At 45.2% G+C, this 15793-nt stretch overlaps 1 protein-coding gene across 1 annotated transcript in view; it reads left to right on the top strand.

Annotated features, from left to right (window-relative positions):
• Positions 1-2671, top strand: part of SPAG7 (sperm associated antigen 7) — a 66949-nt gene extending 64278 nt beyond the window's left edge. The window contains exon 7 of the mRNA XM_069215689.1: positions 556-2671. Within this exon, the coding sequence (XP_069071790.1) occupies positions 556-671 (116 nt within the window). The 3' untranslated portion in view covers positions 672-2671. The remainder of the gene's footprint in view (positions 1-555) is intronic.
• The last annotated feature ends 13122 nt before the right edge of the window (positions 2672-15793 follow it).

The raw sequence follows: 15793 nt of genomic DNA, 5'->3' as shown, positions 1-15793 counted from the left end.
TGGCTAACAAAGAATCAGTAAGCCCCTCAAACGCACCCTCTGCATCACCTGTTGGCATCGCGACCACAACTCGAAGTGTGAGATTGCACCTGAATATGCCTAAAAAGACTATCAGACCAAGGAAATTCTTGTCCTTCTACTCCAGCGGATCCTAGGAGTAAGAAGCCTTTGTATCTTCAAGCACTTCTGAAAAAGTCTTCAGGGAAGCCCATTTTTGCAAGCTTATACCCTATGAGCCTGCTGTAATGTTTCTTTCCTGTCCAGTAATAAGAGGTCCTTGAATGGAATTCAGGATTAGGCTTGTGCTAAAGGGCTTTGCATATATTGAATGTGGCCGGCTTGGCTGCTGTGTTTGTGATCCCAAGGTGGAAGAATGGCTTCGGGCACATCCTGTTTTTTTGCAACAAATGGAAAACATTACTGACCTGCAGCACCTCAAAAGATAGTAGCTGGTCTTGTATTCTTTGCTGGGATACATTTTTGTGCATTTTGTTTCAGAGAGTTTAAAATATTAGGGCATTTGTTTAATATTCATCTTTCTTTGTTCTGTTACAGTTCCTGTGGCCAACAAACGCGACACAAGATCGATCGAGGTAGCCATGAATGAGATCCGAGCCAAGAAGCGCCTGAAGCAGTCTGAAGATGACACCCCCGGTTCCAGCAGCTCCTGAACCTGGGAAGGAGATATCCACCCGGCCTGAAGACCACCTTGGCTTGCGGGGAGCTTTTATAATCTGAGATCCATACTGGGTGGCAGTGTCTGTTTTATTTACAAGTCTGTTTACACCCCTTGCGCACGTAAGGAATCCCCTTTGGAATCTACTCGATACCTACCTCCTTTAGATGTTTGAATGTTGGCATGATGCTCCCCAAGGGCAGGGATGCAGGTGAGAAAAACACCTGACTTGCTTGGCACAGACAGGGTTTTTACCTGCAGTGTTTTTTTGGGGGCAGCGTTAGACCTGCCTGAACCTCTTGCACGTCATGATCAATCACAAAGGCATAAGCATTTTGAGCAGGTCCAAATTCTCCAGGAGATCCAAGCGTGGTTGCCATCTCCTTTGCCGTGTTCTGGTCCAACTGGAGATTGCTGGAAAAGTGTGGACTGGGTCAAACGAAATGCCTAGCCCACGCACCATATTGGCATGTTCTGTAGTAGCTAAGGCTTTGGAGTTACTAGTATTATAAAGAACATTCTTTTTTTATTCTTAATTGAATTTGTTGCAATGGAGCGCAGGGGGTACATCTTATGCTCTATTTATTGCAGTCTTTTTTTATAAAAAAAAAAATCAATATCCTTATAGACAGAGCATTGCTTTCATAGTCTTCTCTAATGCCATGTTTTTGTTAATATTGTTCTGCTTGTCTTGGGTTCTTCCCTCTCTCTGTATATAGAGTGGCAGTTTTTTCAAGTCTTTCCCTCCATCTCAAGCACATGGAGCTCCCAGCCACCTGCTGTGGACAAGCCTCCCAGGAGGAAGCAGTTTCGAAACCCAGGCTTGTCAGCATGGGGCCTGCTTTGAGGAGACTTTTTTTTAGGGATGATGATATTTCTTATAGTCAGAAGTAACGCTTTAGAAAGATGTTACCGTCCTTTCTTCCTCGGCCCTGGTTTAGAGCATCGGTGGTGCCCCTGCTGCTATCCCTGCACTGAAGGTGGTGCCCTGTATGATTCGACATGCGGTAGGAAGAAATGACAAGACAATGATCAGTATCCTTCCCGCAGTAGCACTACTGAATGTACCAATCATAGACTGACTCACTAACCTCCAGGCATGGAATCCAGCTTCTGTGGAATCAAGACCAGACGTCTGGGGAAAAACCATGATGCATGCAGCCTAAAGACGTGCCTGTGTTCAAGCCATATGTGGCCTTAAATGGCTTAACTTTTATGCTTATTTTAGGGGAATGGGGGGCTGTCTAACTCTTGCATGCTTCCGGGTCCCCCACACCATACTTAAGTCCCACGAGTTTCTTATTGGTTACAACTTTGACATTTGCTGGGCCTGCTTTGTGACCTCATCACTGGGAGACACGGCTCCTTTGAGGATCTTCGGCTGATATTTTCAATGGCCACCAAGCGAGCTCAAAATGTCGCGTTCAGTAAAAGTAAACTTACTTTTGCCATGTTGGTTATAAGGTATTTGATGTGTTTATAGTTATCACCAAAGGCAGGCTTGAGCTTTTGGAAAAAACTGAGGCAGTAGTTTGGAAGCCACGTTGTCGGGATGGTGACGTTTTATCTGGATTTTATTTCTTGGTAGCTGCCCCGTTTTAATCCTTTCCACTCTCACTGAACCTCTGATGAACACCTTTAAACTGAAGCTCAGTTGTTTTTATTAGCATTTTCTATTTTAGCACTCGGGCAGTGTAATTTTTTTTGTCTTTTTAATCCATTTTAGTTTTCTGTAATATTGTTGTTCTGCTCGAGCAGGCACTGGGAAAACAGAAAACAGAGAGCTGTTGGGCGTCCGTCTCCGCTTCTAGCCCAGATCTCACATCTGTTTAGTGGTTGCAGATGTTACAGGCTGGTGTGAATGTATACTTTGGTTTTATATTAATCTCTGTAAATGTATTTAAATTGTTGATAATAACCACATTTTAGACGTTACTACAATTGTATACAAATATTTGAGATTTTGTGTGGAAATAAACATAGAACTTATTCGTTCCTTTGGGAGAGTTTATTATTATTATATTTTTTCAATTATATGGTCACTGCGTCACAGATCCACCTTTGGTGGCAACATTGTGCCTTTTATAATTTTCTTTTTTTCAGAAAGATAAGAATGTTGTACTCTGTAACAGTCTGGTGTACACGTCCCCTTCTCCTCACGAAACTTTGCGGAATCCACATGTCCGGACCCTCTCGAGTTTAATTGAGAACTCAGGCCAGATAACTTCGCTGGGCTCAGTCTGTCATTATCAGATTTCATTAACATGTTCTCGGGATTTAAAGGTCTCCAATATCGTTTGTTTTTGTTCAGAGCCCAGGCTTTTTATTTTGATAAGAAAAAGTTTCACACAATATAAAAGATAGTTTGTGTTGTGAAGAACAGAGAGTATTTTTACCTCCCAACTTCCTTCAAAGACCATCAGTTAAAACGAATATTTCAAAGATTTTTATTTCTCAGTTTGGACCGGGCCTTTCTTTAATCGTTGCCAAAAGCAACATGTTCTGACATCGCCTGATCTGAAGAGCACGTTTAAACACATCTCAAACAAACATTGGTTTTGAATAAAATATATTTTTAGATACTTAAGCATCTTCCTTACTTCAGGTTTTATAACTTATAGTACTAGTTCAATCATATCCCTAATTGGTGAAATCTTAAGCTGCTCTGTAGTAACGCCGTGTTGGGAAAGAGTTGTATCTAATAGACAGAGTGACCTATTTTCATGTTAATTTAGAGTTGTTACACAGTGTTGTATGCAGTTGCGGCTCGCAGCGCTAAGGTGGTGGGTGTGGTGCGAGTGGGGAGGGTAGGGCGAGTGTGGGTACATTTAATGAAGTAAAAAAAATATGTAAAAACGTATCCTCCCTCGCCGCTGCTGATCTCCTCCTTCACAGGCTCCCAGCCTGCCCTCTGGCCAATCCTGACGCTGCTCTCAGCAGCGTCAGGATTGGCTGGGAGAGCCCAGGAGGACTGGGAACCGCTGCAGGCTCTCCAGCCCAAGACGGCTGGCCAAACACACACGTGCTCTGAGAGGGACTGCTAGTCACCCCATGGCCCGCCCCTTTCAGAACAAAATGATAATAAAATAAGTTTATTATCCTTTTAGTTCTGAAAGGTTTGCAGCTTCTGCTGCTGGTGGTGGGGGGTTAACGCTCCTCCCTCCTAACAGAGGAGCCGCCCCTGGCTGTATATCTCCTTCTGGTTACTTCAAAGCACTCGCTGACTTGCAGGAGGACAGAGTTTGAATCCAATTTGCAAAGCACCCCAGTCCGATAATCTTCATTCACTGCCCCCACCGTTGAGGGGTGTAGTTCAGTGAGTTCCTGGTCTGTGTTGCTGGAACACCATGGATCTGCCTCCATGTTGATTCTTTCCAAGGCTCGTGATATTTTAAGTTTGCTGTTTCTGATCACAGGTTTCTGTTGAGCGCACTATGCGCTGCCAGCCTGTACAGGGATCCTAGGCAGTAAGTTTTGGGTATTGTTCGTAGTCCTCTCCAACCTGTGTCACCTCAGAGGAGTAGAAGGATTTTCCAAAGTTGGTAGGAAGCTGGCTCTTCATCTAGTATACCAAAATGAGGTATACTGTGCAAAGAGCACAGGTATTCCCGTTTGCATTTCAGAATTCTCCCTGGGATGTGCTTGTGCACAAGGACTTGTGAGTGCACTGATGTGCTAACACCCTGACAAATCTGCTGGGCCTGCCTTACAGACGGTGAGACACCCATAACTTGTATTTAGTATAAGGGAGTGGTGGGGAGAGTGTGGTGAAAGGGCTAATTATCTACTAGGGTTGTTACATACATTGACAATTTCACCAAAGGGATTTTTATCTACCCAAATGTACATATTTGTAATTTAATACAAAGTATTTAGTTGAGTGTGTAATAAAAATGCTTTTCCTTTTTAAAATAAAAAGCACAGACTGGACAAAAATTCTGAGTTTGGTTGTTACGTACCAGTGAGCTGGTGTGAGTAGCCCACACCACTTCCCATGAAAACTACTAATTGTGAAGGATGGGAGTTCTTCACAATTAATAGCCAATTACTTTCAGCTAGAGACTCCAAGTGCCCAGATCATTCTTCACAAGCAGAACACACTCAAAGAAGTCGAATCACAGGAGAGGGAGGAAACAGCCATACCTGAATGGAAGCCAAGCAACAAGAAATATAGAAATTAGGTGTTTCAAGTGAAGAGTGACAAATGGCGAATAATCAGCAAACAAAACAAGCAGGTGCTTTACAGGACTTTGAGCCTTTGCTAGGGGAATCCCACAGAGTCTGCACAAAAGTAACTACTCAGATCTAAACTTTGAAGTGAAAGCAGAGATGTGATGGGAGTGGAAGGAACTGGCTACTAGCCTAGAGTTACAAAAGGTAAGACGCCTACCCAACACACAGAAAGGTCCCACAGCAGAGGAAAGTAGAGGCCCAGGAGCGAACAGTTCCAGAAAGACACTGAAGCCAGGCTAGCCAGGAGAAGAGCGCAGAGGTAATTTCCTGTACTGAAAGACTGTTGCCAGCTCAAAGCAACATCCCAGAGGAGCTGTGTGCACAAAGATTCCCTGCGCCAACAGAGGACCAGATAAGATGAGACCAACAGCAAGGCCCGCTAATGAAAGGAAGCAGAAAGTAAGATCGGGGATACCCCACTTGCCAGCCTCATGGGCAGGTCTCTTCCTTGTAAGAGATGGGTGGATTGTAAGAGAGCTGTCCAACTTGGCACCTTAGTGGTGGCATTTAAAGGCGTTTGATTTGGTTAGTTGCTAGTCTATGGGCGTGGGTCACACCTCAAAGATGAGGACTGAATAGAGCAGTGATAGGATGTGGTTGTAAGAAATTGGGGAGTTGGAAGTGGTCCTGGAGGCCTGTTTTTTTCTTGATTGGACTAGCTAAGAAAAAGTCAGAAGGATTCAGATCCCCAGGGCTATTTAAACTTGGGGGTTTGTGCCAATGGTCTTATTCCCTATGAGTTGGGTAGTTGCGTTTGTCCAGTTTTGGGTGTCCTGTATTATGGGATTTTGCAAGTTGGTGTGTTTTTGTCATAGCTGGAGGATGTAGTAATTCACGGTCTAGGAAATCTATAGTATTATTTTACAGAGGTGTTAAATGTCTTGAATGAGGGTCTGGAAAATTCATATTTTCAGGAAGCTATTGTCGTTCAGGATTTTGTTCGGAAAGTGAGCTGGAGTTTGATTGCATGCCATGCCATCCACTTCAGACAATGCATCCCGACCCATCTCTTCCATCAGCACTTACATCAGCTTATTCCAACACACCTCCAACACTCCCCGTTAGCTCATAGTGTCGTCATCCGCCCCACCTCCATGAGAAGGTGACAGCCTCTCTAGGAGTAGCTTTTCCTCTCCTATCCTTCCCACCACGTTCCTATCCTCAATTTGGCTTTTTTTTCATCCACAAGTTAAACATCCTCTCTGCCTTCCCTGAAGGACCTTTTACCCCACTTCTACTGATCCCAACCCTATTAAGTCTCTCTTCCACTTGCTGGATTCAGAAGACCAGCCTTCCACTATAACCTGTATGTCCTTTCCTTCTAAGTCTCACCCCTCGCTTTCCTATAAACCCCATCACATCCCAGCTGATAGATCATATGTTGACTAGGAGACCTATGAGAGAATCTGATTGAAACTAACCACAGATTAATCACCTTTTGAATATACCCAGATATCACACTGGATCTGGGAACTTGCCGTGCAGCTCCACGCTGACACTGTTGGCGCTCTGGAAATGACGCGGGGCTTCTATAGGCACCACTCCCATGCACAGATATCAGTCCCTTTCAGCACCAGCAAATAAATATGCGGAACTACCTCCCGTTTCCTTGGGACAGTTTTTCAAACAATAATTTCCAGTGTTCAAGGGGGACAACACAACAGTATTTAAACCCCTGTAAGGACTGATACTCCCATCTGTGACACATCCTCATCAGATTTGCCTGTGGTGGAGCCATGACTAAGAACTTCAGTGACTGTGTCTCGAACCCAAAGGCCTTACAAGACCGCAATCTAAAACTGTCACCAAGCACAAGAAGATCCTGCAATGAGACTAGTTAAAGATGAAGTAGTCATTCCAGAGGTTGGTCAGTTACCAAGAGTTCCCATAATTAAAAGAAAAAATCCAAGTGGGTCTCAGCCTCTTCCCTCCACTCACATCGACGTCTGAGCCTATGCTGCAACTGGCACTGTCATAGTTGCAGCTTTGGGCCCCAAGAAGCAGAGGCTTTCCATCTGGGTATTCCAGCTTTTTTGCCCTCAGCATCAGTTGGACCTGCCTAATCCACCACTTGACCTTCTCTGGCTACTGTTCTGATGCCACTGGCCCAACGAGCCTCAACACTGATGCCACAGATACCAGAGGATACGTTGTTCATTGTGCTCTGATTTAATCAGTTACAACCTCAACCAAGGCTGCGCTCTGCTTCCATGGAAGTGCCACCTCCTCCACTAGACTTGCTATCCCTAGCAGGGCAGACATACATTGCATTCCTTTTCTGGCATAGATTCAGACAAAGTTTACGATGTGGGTGATGAAACAGGGTAAACCTACCACAAGGAAAATTGGTATGATGACCTTCAAGTGGTCAGTGCCCTTGGTACTTCCTCCTCCTGGCCTCCCCTCACTCCCTGCATCAGCCAAGCCCTGATTTCTCCCCCACTACCAGTCATTGGCCAGATTGCACAAAGCTACTGCCCTGTCTCGGGTGACCCAGCTTTTTCTCCCAGCATTATTCTAATGAAAATTTGGTGGTGCGTGCATCCACAAGACAGAATAATCGTGATACCTTCCAACTATTCTGCCTGATAGAGTCCAAATGTGTGTAAACCTTTGGGAAGGGGGTATTTTCTTCCACCATTGCGTCCCTCTTCTGAATTCCAGCCGCCTCCTGGACTGCTATTCCCACGCTCTTTATGATTAGATGGCTCAAGTCCTTCCAGAAGATGGCAGACCTGTCCTCAACCACACCATCCAGGACAGTTGTGATGCTGCAGAGACTATACACTTGGTGGTGGCTTGGACACCACCAATTCCACTGAGCAGGCTATTGGCACAGGTGTTGCCATTTGGCTCCACACCTGGCTGCAGCCAGCATGGACAAACCCTTTATCAGGACACGTGTGTGTGTGTGTATATATGTATGTGTGTGTATATATATATATGTTCGGTGGCATGTGTAGCTGCAGATACACATGCTGTGCATTATCCTGCCATCTAGTGTTGGGCTCGGAGAGTTACAAGTTGTTTTTCTTCGAAGAAGTCTTTTCGAGTCACGAGAACGAGTGACTCCTCCCTTTCGGCTCCATTGTGCATGGGCGTCGACTCCATCTTAGATTGTTTTCTTTCCGCCATTGGGTTCGGACGTGTTCCTCTTCGCTCCGTATTTCAAATCGGGAAAGTTAGCTAAATTATCGAAAATTCAACGGTATTGTTATTGTTCAGTACCGGGTTAGTGTTAGTGTATCAGCACCGACATCAAGAGCGCTCCGGCGGCCCTTCGGGGCTTCCGTTCTCCACCGAGGCCTGGTCGGACCGACCACAACCGTCGTCCCAGACTAATGGACCGGACCCCCTTCCGCTTCTGTCCTAAGTGTCATTCGAAGTATCCTTATACAGACCAGCACCTGGCCTGTAATCTGTGTTTATCACCTGAACACAGGGAGGATACTTGCGAGCCTTGCCGAGCGTTTCGATCGAAAAAGACCCTAAGAGATGGACGAGCAATAAGACTGCAAATGGCGTCGACACCGAAAGAGCAACTCGACGTCGGAGAGGAGGAAAGCATTTCCATCCAGGGGACGGACTCGGACGAATCCGAAAGTGACCGAACCTCGACGGTGCAGCGAACAGTGAGTAAACCTGCCCCGTCCAAAACTCACACAAAGACATTTAAGGCCATGGGGACACCACCCCCAACAGGCCATGGCTTAACCCACCGAAAAGAAGGTGACCAAACATCGGCACCGAAAAAGGCCAGAGATTTGCCAAAGACTTCCGACTCAGGTCGAGATTCCGGCACCGAACGATCTCGACACCGAGAGTTCGACTCACCCAAAGTGAGAAAAATATCTTCGGAACCGAAAAAGACTATATCTGAAACCTCGGTAGCGAAAAAGCGGCTTCGGAGCAGAAAAGAAGCTCTTATACATAAGAGCAAGGACTTTCTAGCCAAATGAAGGAAAGACATAGATTTGAGCAGGAATTAAGTATGGAATAACCGGACCATACACAAAGGAGGTTACATATCCAGAAAGAGACTGGAAAAATACAAACTTTACCTCCAATCAAATCTAAAAGGAAACTTGCATTTCAGGAGACAGAAATGCAGCCTAAGGCAAAGGTGATTAGAGACAAATCCCCACCACCAAGGGTATCACCACAACCGTCCCCACCGCACTCACCACAACTGTCGCCTGTGGGAACACCTCCAATGCAGTAACCCACACATACTGGGATGACACAGGATGATGCTGATGCATGGGACTTATATGATTCATCAGTATTGGATAACAGTCCGGATTGTTATCCAACAAAGCCGTCACATCCAGAAGACAGTACTGCATATACGCAGGTACTATCCAGGGCAGCTACGTTCCACAACGGAGCACTGCACACAGAGCCAGTGGAGGATGATTTCCTGTTTAACACCTTGGCATCCACCCACGCTTCCTATCAGAGTCTGCCAATGCTCCAGGGCATGCTCAAACACGCGAAACAGGTCTTCCAGGAGCCGGTTAAGGGAAGCGCTATCACGCCTAGGGTTGAGAAGAAGTACAAACCTCCCCCAACAGATCCTGTGTTCATAACACAACTTACACCGGACTCAGTGGTTGTAGGAGCGGCAAGAAAGAGAGCAAACTCTCAATCGTCCGGATACGCTCCACCGCCTGACAAAGAAAGCATAAAGTTTGACGCAGCGGGCAAACGAGTGGCACCACAAGCAGCAAATCAATGGCGGATTGCAAATTCGCAAGCCCTACTTGCTCGTACGACAGGGCACATTGGGATGAGATGCAAAATATCATACAGCACATGCCCAAGGAACACCAGAAACGTGCTCAACAGGTTGTGGAAGAAGGACAGGCCATATCTAATTACCAGATAAGGTCCGCACTAGACTCGGCAGACACGGCAGCATGAATGGTCAACACAGCGGTAACCATTTGCAGGCATGCATGGTTAAGAAGTTCTGAATTCAAGCCAGAGATCCAACAAGCAGTGTTGAACATGCCATTTAATCAGGAACAGTTGTTTGGGCCGGAAGTTGTCACAGCAATTGAGAAGTTAAAAAAAGACACAGACACGGCCAAAGCCATGGGCGCGCTCTATTCCCCACAAGTCAGAGGCACCTTTAGGAAACCACAATTCATAGGAGGTTTTCGGCAACAAACATCAGAGCCTTCCACGTCTCAAACTAGACCCACCTATCAGGCACAATATCAAAGGGGAGGGTTTTGTGGTTCCTATAGAGGACAATTCCCAAGAGGAAGGGGAAAGTTCCAAGCAACCAAACCAAGCCAGACCAAACAGTGACTTCAATGTCACAAAACCCCAACACTTGTCACCAGTGGGGGGGGAGGTTAACCACATATTATCAAAACTGAACACATATTACCACAGACGCATGGGTCCTATCAAATATCCAACATGGTTATTGCATAGAATTCACAAAATTCCTGCCAGATGTGCCACCAAGAACACCCAATCTGTCCAAACAACACTTAGACCTATTACAAATAGAGGTCCAAGCACTACTACAAAAACAAGCAATTGAGCTCGTACCCAATCATCAGAAAGGAACAGGCGTCTACTCACTATATTTCCTAATTCCAAAAAAGGACAAAACGTTAAGACCTATCTTAGATCTCAGAACACTGAATCTCTTCATCAAATCAGACCACTTCCACATGGTAACACTTCAAGACGTGGTTCCCTTACTAAAAAAGGAGGAATACATGACAACATTGGATCTCAAGGATGCATATTTCCACATACCCATCCATCCATCCTTCTCCCAGAAAATACTTAAGGTTTGTAATGCACGGCGTACACTATCAATTCAAAGTGCTACCGTTCGGGATAACAACGGCCCAAGGGTATTCACAAAATGCCTAGCAGTAGTAGCCGCTCACATAAGGAGACAGCACATGCACGTATTCCCATAGACGACTGGCTAATAAAAACCAACACTAAACAACAGTGTCTTCTTCACACGCAATACGTCACAGAAACTCTACACAAACTAGGGTTCTCTATAAATTACCAGAAATCACATCTGCAACCATCCCAAATACAAAAATACTTGGGAGCAACACTCAATACACAAAAAGCGATTGCCACTCCAAGTCCACAAAGGGTCCAAGCGTTCCAAAATATAACATCAAACATACAGCCAAACCAACACTACCAATTAAGGTTTGTATTGAAACTTCTAGGCATGATGTCTTCATGCATAGCCGTTGTCCCAAACGCGAGATTACACATGTATTGTTTTGATCATGTATCATCTACTCATCGACTCTTCGGTACCGGCGGATCCAACTTCTTTACTCACCCTTCGGGGCACCCGCGCCCAACTCGGGCCTGGTCGGCCGACCGTGTGAAAGCCTCATGAACCGGACTCCATTTTGCTTCTGTCCTCGGTGCCACGCCAAGTTCCCATATACAGACCAACATCTCGTCTGTAATCTTTGTCTATCTCCAGACCATCGAGACGATACTTGTGAGGCTTGCAGATCCTTCCGCTCGAAGAAGACTATGAGACAGAAGAGCGCGAAGGTTGGAAATGGCGTCGAGAAGCACCAAACATCTCGACATGGAGGAAGAGGAGATTATGCACACCGCAGTCTCCGTCCGAGGGTCCGATTCCAAGCAGGAGTCCGAGGGGGACAGACCCGTCACGGCAGGACAGCAAGTGAGTACGCCTACCCCTGTCCAATCCAAGCCCAAACACAAGGCCTCGGGAACACCTCTGCCAGAACGCCAAGGCTCCACCCGCAAAAAGACCTCCGGTGACCAAACAACAACTTCTGCACCAAGAAAGGTCACGCCACTGAAGCCTTCGGACTCGAGCCGAAGCACAGGCTCTGAAACAGGAAAACACTGACTCATTGAGTCGAAGCCTCAAAAATCCCTTTCGGAGCCGAGGCCAACATCCACTCCCGGCCTCTCTATCCCGAGAAAAACGGCTTCGGAGCCGAAAAGACGTATCTACACAGAGGAGCATGGACTTTCGAAACAACTTAAAGAAAGCCATAGATTTTCAGAGGAGCTCACACAAATGGAGGAATTTGATGGAAGACAGGCCAGAATTCATATTCATAAAGACACTGGCAAGATACTAACTGCACCTCCTCTAAAGACTAAGAGGAAGCTAGCCTTTCAAGCCTTTCCAGCTAAAGTGCCAAGGCCAAAGTAAAAAACTTCACCTCTACAATTTTCACCTCATCAGTCTCCTCCTCATTCTCCTCACCTCATTGTCTCTCCACCTACTACTCCTACACCTGTGCACAGTCTCCTGTACACTTTGCAGATTCACAACATGACAATATCGACCCATGGGATCTCTATGATCCAGATCCCATTTCCAATAACAGCCCAGACTGCTATCCCTCCAAACCATCACCACCAGAAGATAGCACTGCATACACTCAAGTTCTGGCTAGGGCAGCATCTTACCACAACGTAGCTATGCACACCGAGCCTTTTGAGGATGATTTTCTCTTTAATACATTATCCCCCCACTCACACTACTTACCAGTTCCTTCCCATGCTTCCAGGCATGTTAAAACACGCACATCAAATTTTTCAAGAGCCAGTCAAGGCCAGGATCATCACTCCCAGAGTGGAGAAAAAATATAAACCACCTCCCTCTGACGGGCATTCATTACTCAACAACTGCCTCCTGATTCTGTAGTTGTGAGTGCGGCAAGGAAAAGGGCCAACTCCCAGTTATCTGGTGATGCACCACCACCAGACAAGGAGAGCAGGAAATTCTATGCTGCTGGCAAAAGAGTTGCATCGCAAGCAGCCAATCAATGGAGAATAGCCAACTCCCAAGCACTACTGGCTAGGTTTGATAGGGCACACTGGGACGAGATGAAAGATATCATCCAGCATCTCCCCCAAAGACCAACAAAAGAGTGCACCGCAAATAGTCGAGGAAGGGCAGGCTATTACTAACAACCAGATTAGGTCAGCCCTAGACTCAGCAGCTAGGACAATCAATACTGCTGTTACTATTCGCAGACACGCATGGCTTCGGTCATCAGGGTTTAAGCCTGAAATCCAGCATGCTGTCCTTAATATGCCATTCAACAAGAAACCGCTTTTTGGCCCTGAAGTTGATACGGCCTTTGAAAAAATGAAGAAAGACTCAGACACCACTAAAGCTACGCAATACAGAGGTTCATTTCGAAAACCTCAATACAGGGGTGGTTTTAGAGCACAAACATCTGAGGCATCCACCTCACAATCCAGATCATCTTACCAGCATCCATACCAACAGGTGGGTTTAGAGGGACTAATAGAGGCCAATTCCCCAGATGCAGGGGGAAATATCAGCCAGCAAAACAAGCCTCACAGACAAAACAGTGACTTGCTCCACAGCTTCCCTCATCACACTGCACCTGTGGGAGGAAGACTGCAAATGTTCCACAAAAATTGGTTACCCATTACAACAGACAACTGGGTATTGTCTATTATCCGCAATGGTTACTGCATAGAATTAGCACAAATTCCCCCAGATATACCTCCAAAACCACACAAACTATCCTCCCAACACATCTCCATGTTGCAAAAAGAAGTACAGTCACTATTACTCAGACAAGCCATAGAGCTTGTACCACAACATCAAAGAGGAACAGGGGTTTACTCCCTGTACTTCCTTATTCCCAAAAAAAGATGGAAGCTTGAGACCAATACTAGATCTCAGAACTCTCAATCTTTACATCCTTTCAGAACACTTTCACATGGTAACACTACAGGATGTAGTCCCACTGCTACAACCACAAGATTTCATGGCAGCATTAGATCTCAAGGATGCGTATTTTCACATACCCATCCATCCAGCGCACAGAAAATATCTCAGGTTTGTAATACAGGGAAAACATTACCAGTTCAAAGTGTTACCCTTCGGGATAACAACAGCTCACAGAGTATTTACAAAATGCCTTGTGGTAGTTGCAGCCTACCTAAGAAGGCAACACATCAATGTCTTTCCATATCTCGACGATTGGCTAATAAAATCCAACAGTCATACACAGTGTCAAAACCATACACATTATGTAATACAAACCCTACACACTAGGGTTCTCTATAAACTTCCAAAAATCCCCACTTGCAACCTGCGCAAATTCAACAGTATTTAGGAGCCACACTAAATACGCAAACAGCACTTGCAAGCTCAAGTCCACAAAGAATACAAACATTCCACAATGTATTGGCACAAATTCAGTCAAACCAACAGTACACAGTCACATTTGTCATGAAACTGTTGGGCATGATGGCATCATGCATCGCCATTGTTCCAAATGCAAGATTACACATGCGGCCCTTGCAAAACAATGGTCACAGGCACACGGTCAACTCCAAGATCTAGTGTTGATAGACCGCCAAAAACACATCTCGCTTCAGTGGTGGAATTCCACAAATCTAAACAAAGGGCGGCAATTTCAAGACCCTGTGCCTCAAACCACACTTACAACAGATGCATCAATGATTGGATGGGGAGCACACCTCAATAATCACAACATTCAAGGACAATGGGACACTAAACACAGACAACTTCACATAAATCACCTAGAATTGCTAGCCATATTCCTAGCACTCCAAGCCTTTCAACCTCTTCTCGTTCACAAACACATTCTGATCAAAACAGACAACATGACTACAAGGTATACCTAAACAAACCAGGAGGGACCCACTCATTGCAACTGTCCCTTCTAGCACAAAAGATTTGGCATTGGGAAATACACAACAACATTCACCTAGTAGCACAATACATTCTAGGTATACACAACCAATTAGCAGATGTTCTCAGCCGGGATCATCAACAAACACACAAGTGGAAAATTCATCCCCAAGTGCTTCAGACATACTTTCATCACTGACGCAAAATGCCGAAACTTCGCATCCAGGTTCCCACACCCTCTATCCAAGGGCAATGCTCTATGGATCAACTGGTCAGGGATATTTGCTTATGCTTTTCCCCCTCTCCCGTTCATTCCATTTCTAGTCAACAAACTGCGTCAAAAAAACCTCAAACTCATACTTATAGCACCAACGTGGGCACGTCAACCATGGTACACGACACTGTTAGATCTGTCAGTAGTACCACACATCAAACTCCCCAACAGACCAGATCTGTTAACACAAAACAGACAACTGATCAGGCATCCAGATCCAGCAATTCTCAATCTAGTGATTTGGCTCCTGAAGTCTTAGAGTTTGGATATCTACATCTTCCAGCATAATCTATAGAAGTAATTAAACAAGCTAGAAAACCCACTAGCAGGCAGTGTTATGCGAACAAATGGAAAAGGTTTGTGTTTTACTGTCAATCTAAACAGATTGCCCCTCTTTCAGCATCAATACAAGACATTGTAGGTTACTTGCTTCATCTGCAAAAAGCAAATTTAGCCTTTTCGTCCATCAAAATACATCTCACTGCTATTTCAGCGTATTTGCAAAATATACAACACACCTCTTTATTTAGAGTCCCTGTTATCAAAGCCTTCATGGAAGGACTAAAACGCATCATACCACCAAGAACACCCCCAGTGCCTTCATGGAATCTCAATATCGTACTCACATGACTCATGGGTCCACCATTTGAACCTATGCATTCATGTCAGATTCAATACCTAACATGGAAAGTTGCATTCCTAGTTGCAATTACTTCATTAAGGAGAGTTCGTGAAATCCAAGCATTCACTATTGAACAACCCTTCATAGAAGTACACAAAGATAGTGGTACTTCGAACAAACCCAATTTTTTTTACCAAAGGGGATATCACCGTTTCATATCAATCAAACATTGGAACTCCCAGTCTTCTTCCCACAGCCAGACTCTGTAACAGAAAGAGCGCTGCATACATTGGA

This window comes from Pleurodeles waltl, chromosome 12 (assembly GCF_031143425.1).
Source record: "Pleurodeles waltl isolate 20211129_DDA chromosome 12, aPleWal1.hap1.20221129, whole genome shotgun sequence".
Classification (NCBI taxonomy): Eukaryota; Metazoa; Chordata; class Amphibia; order Caudata; family Salamandridae; genus Pleurodeles; species Pleurodeles waltl.
Note: the sequence above shows the minus strand (reverse complement) of the source record. Positions and strands in the feature narration are given on the sequence as shown.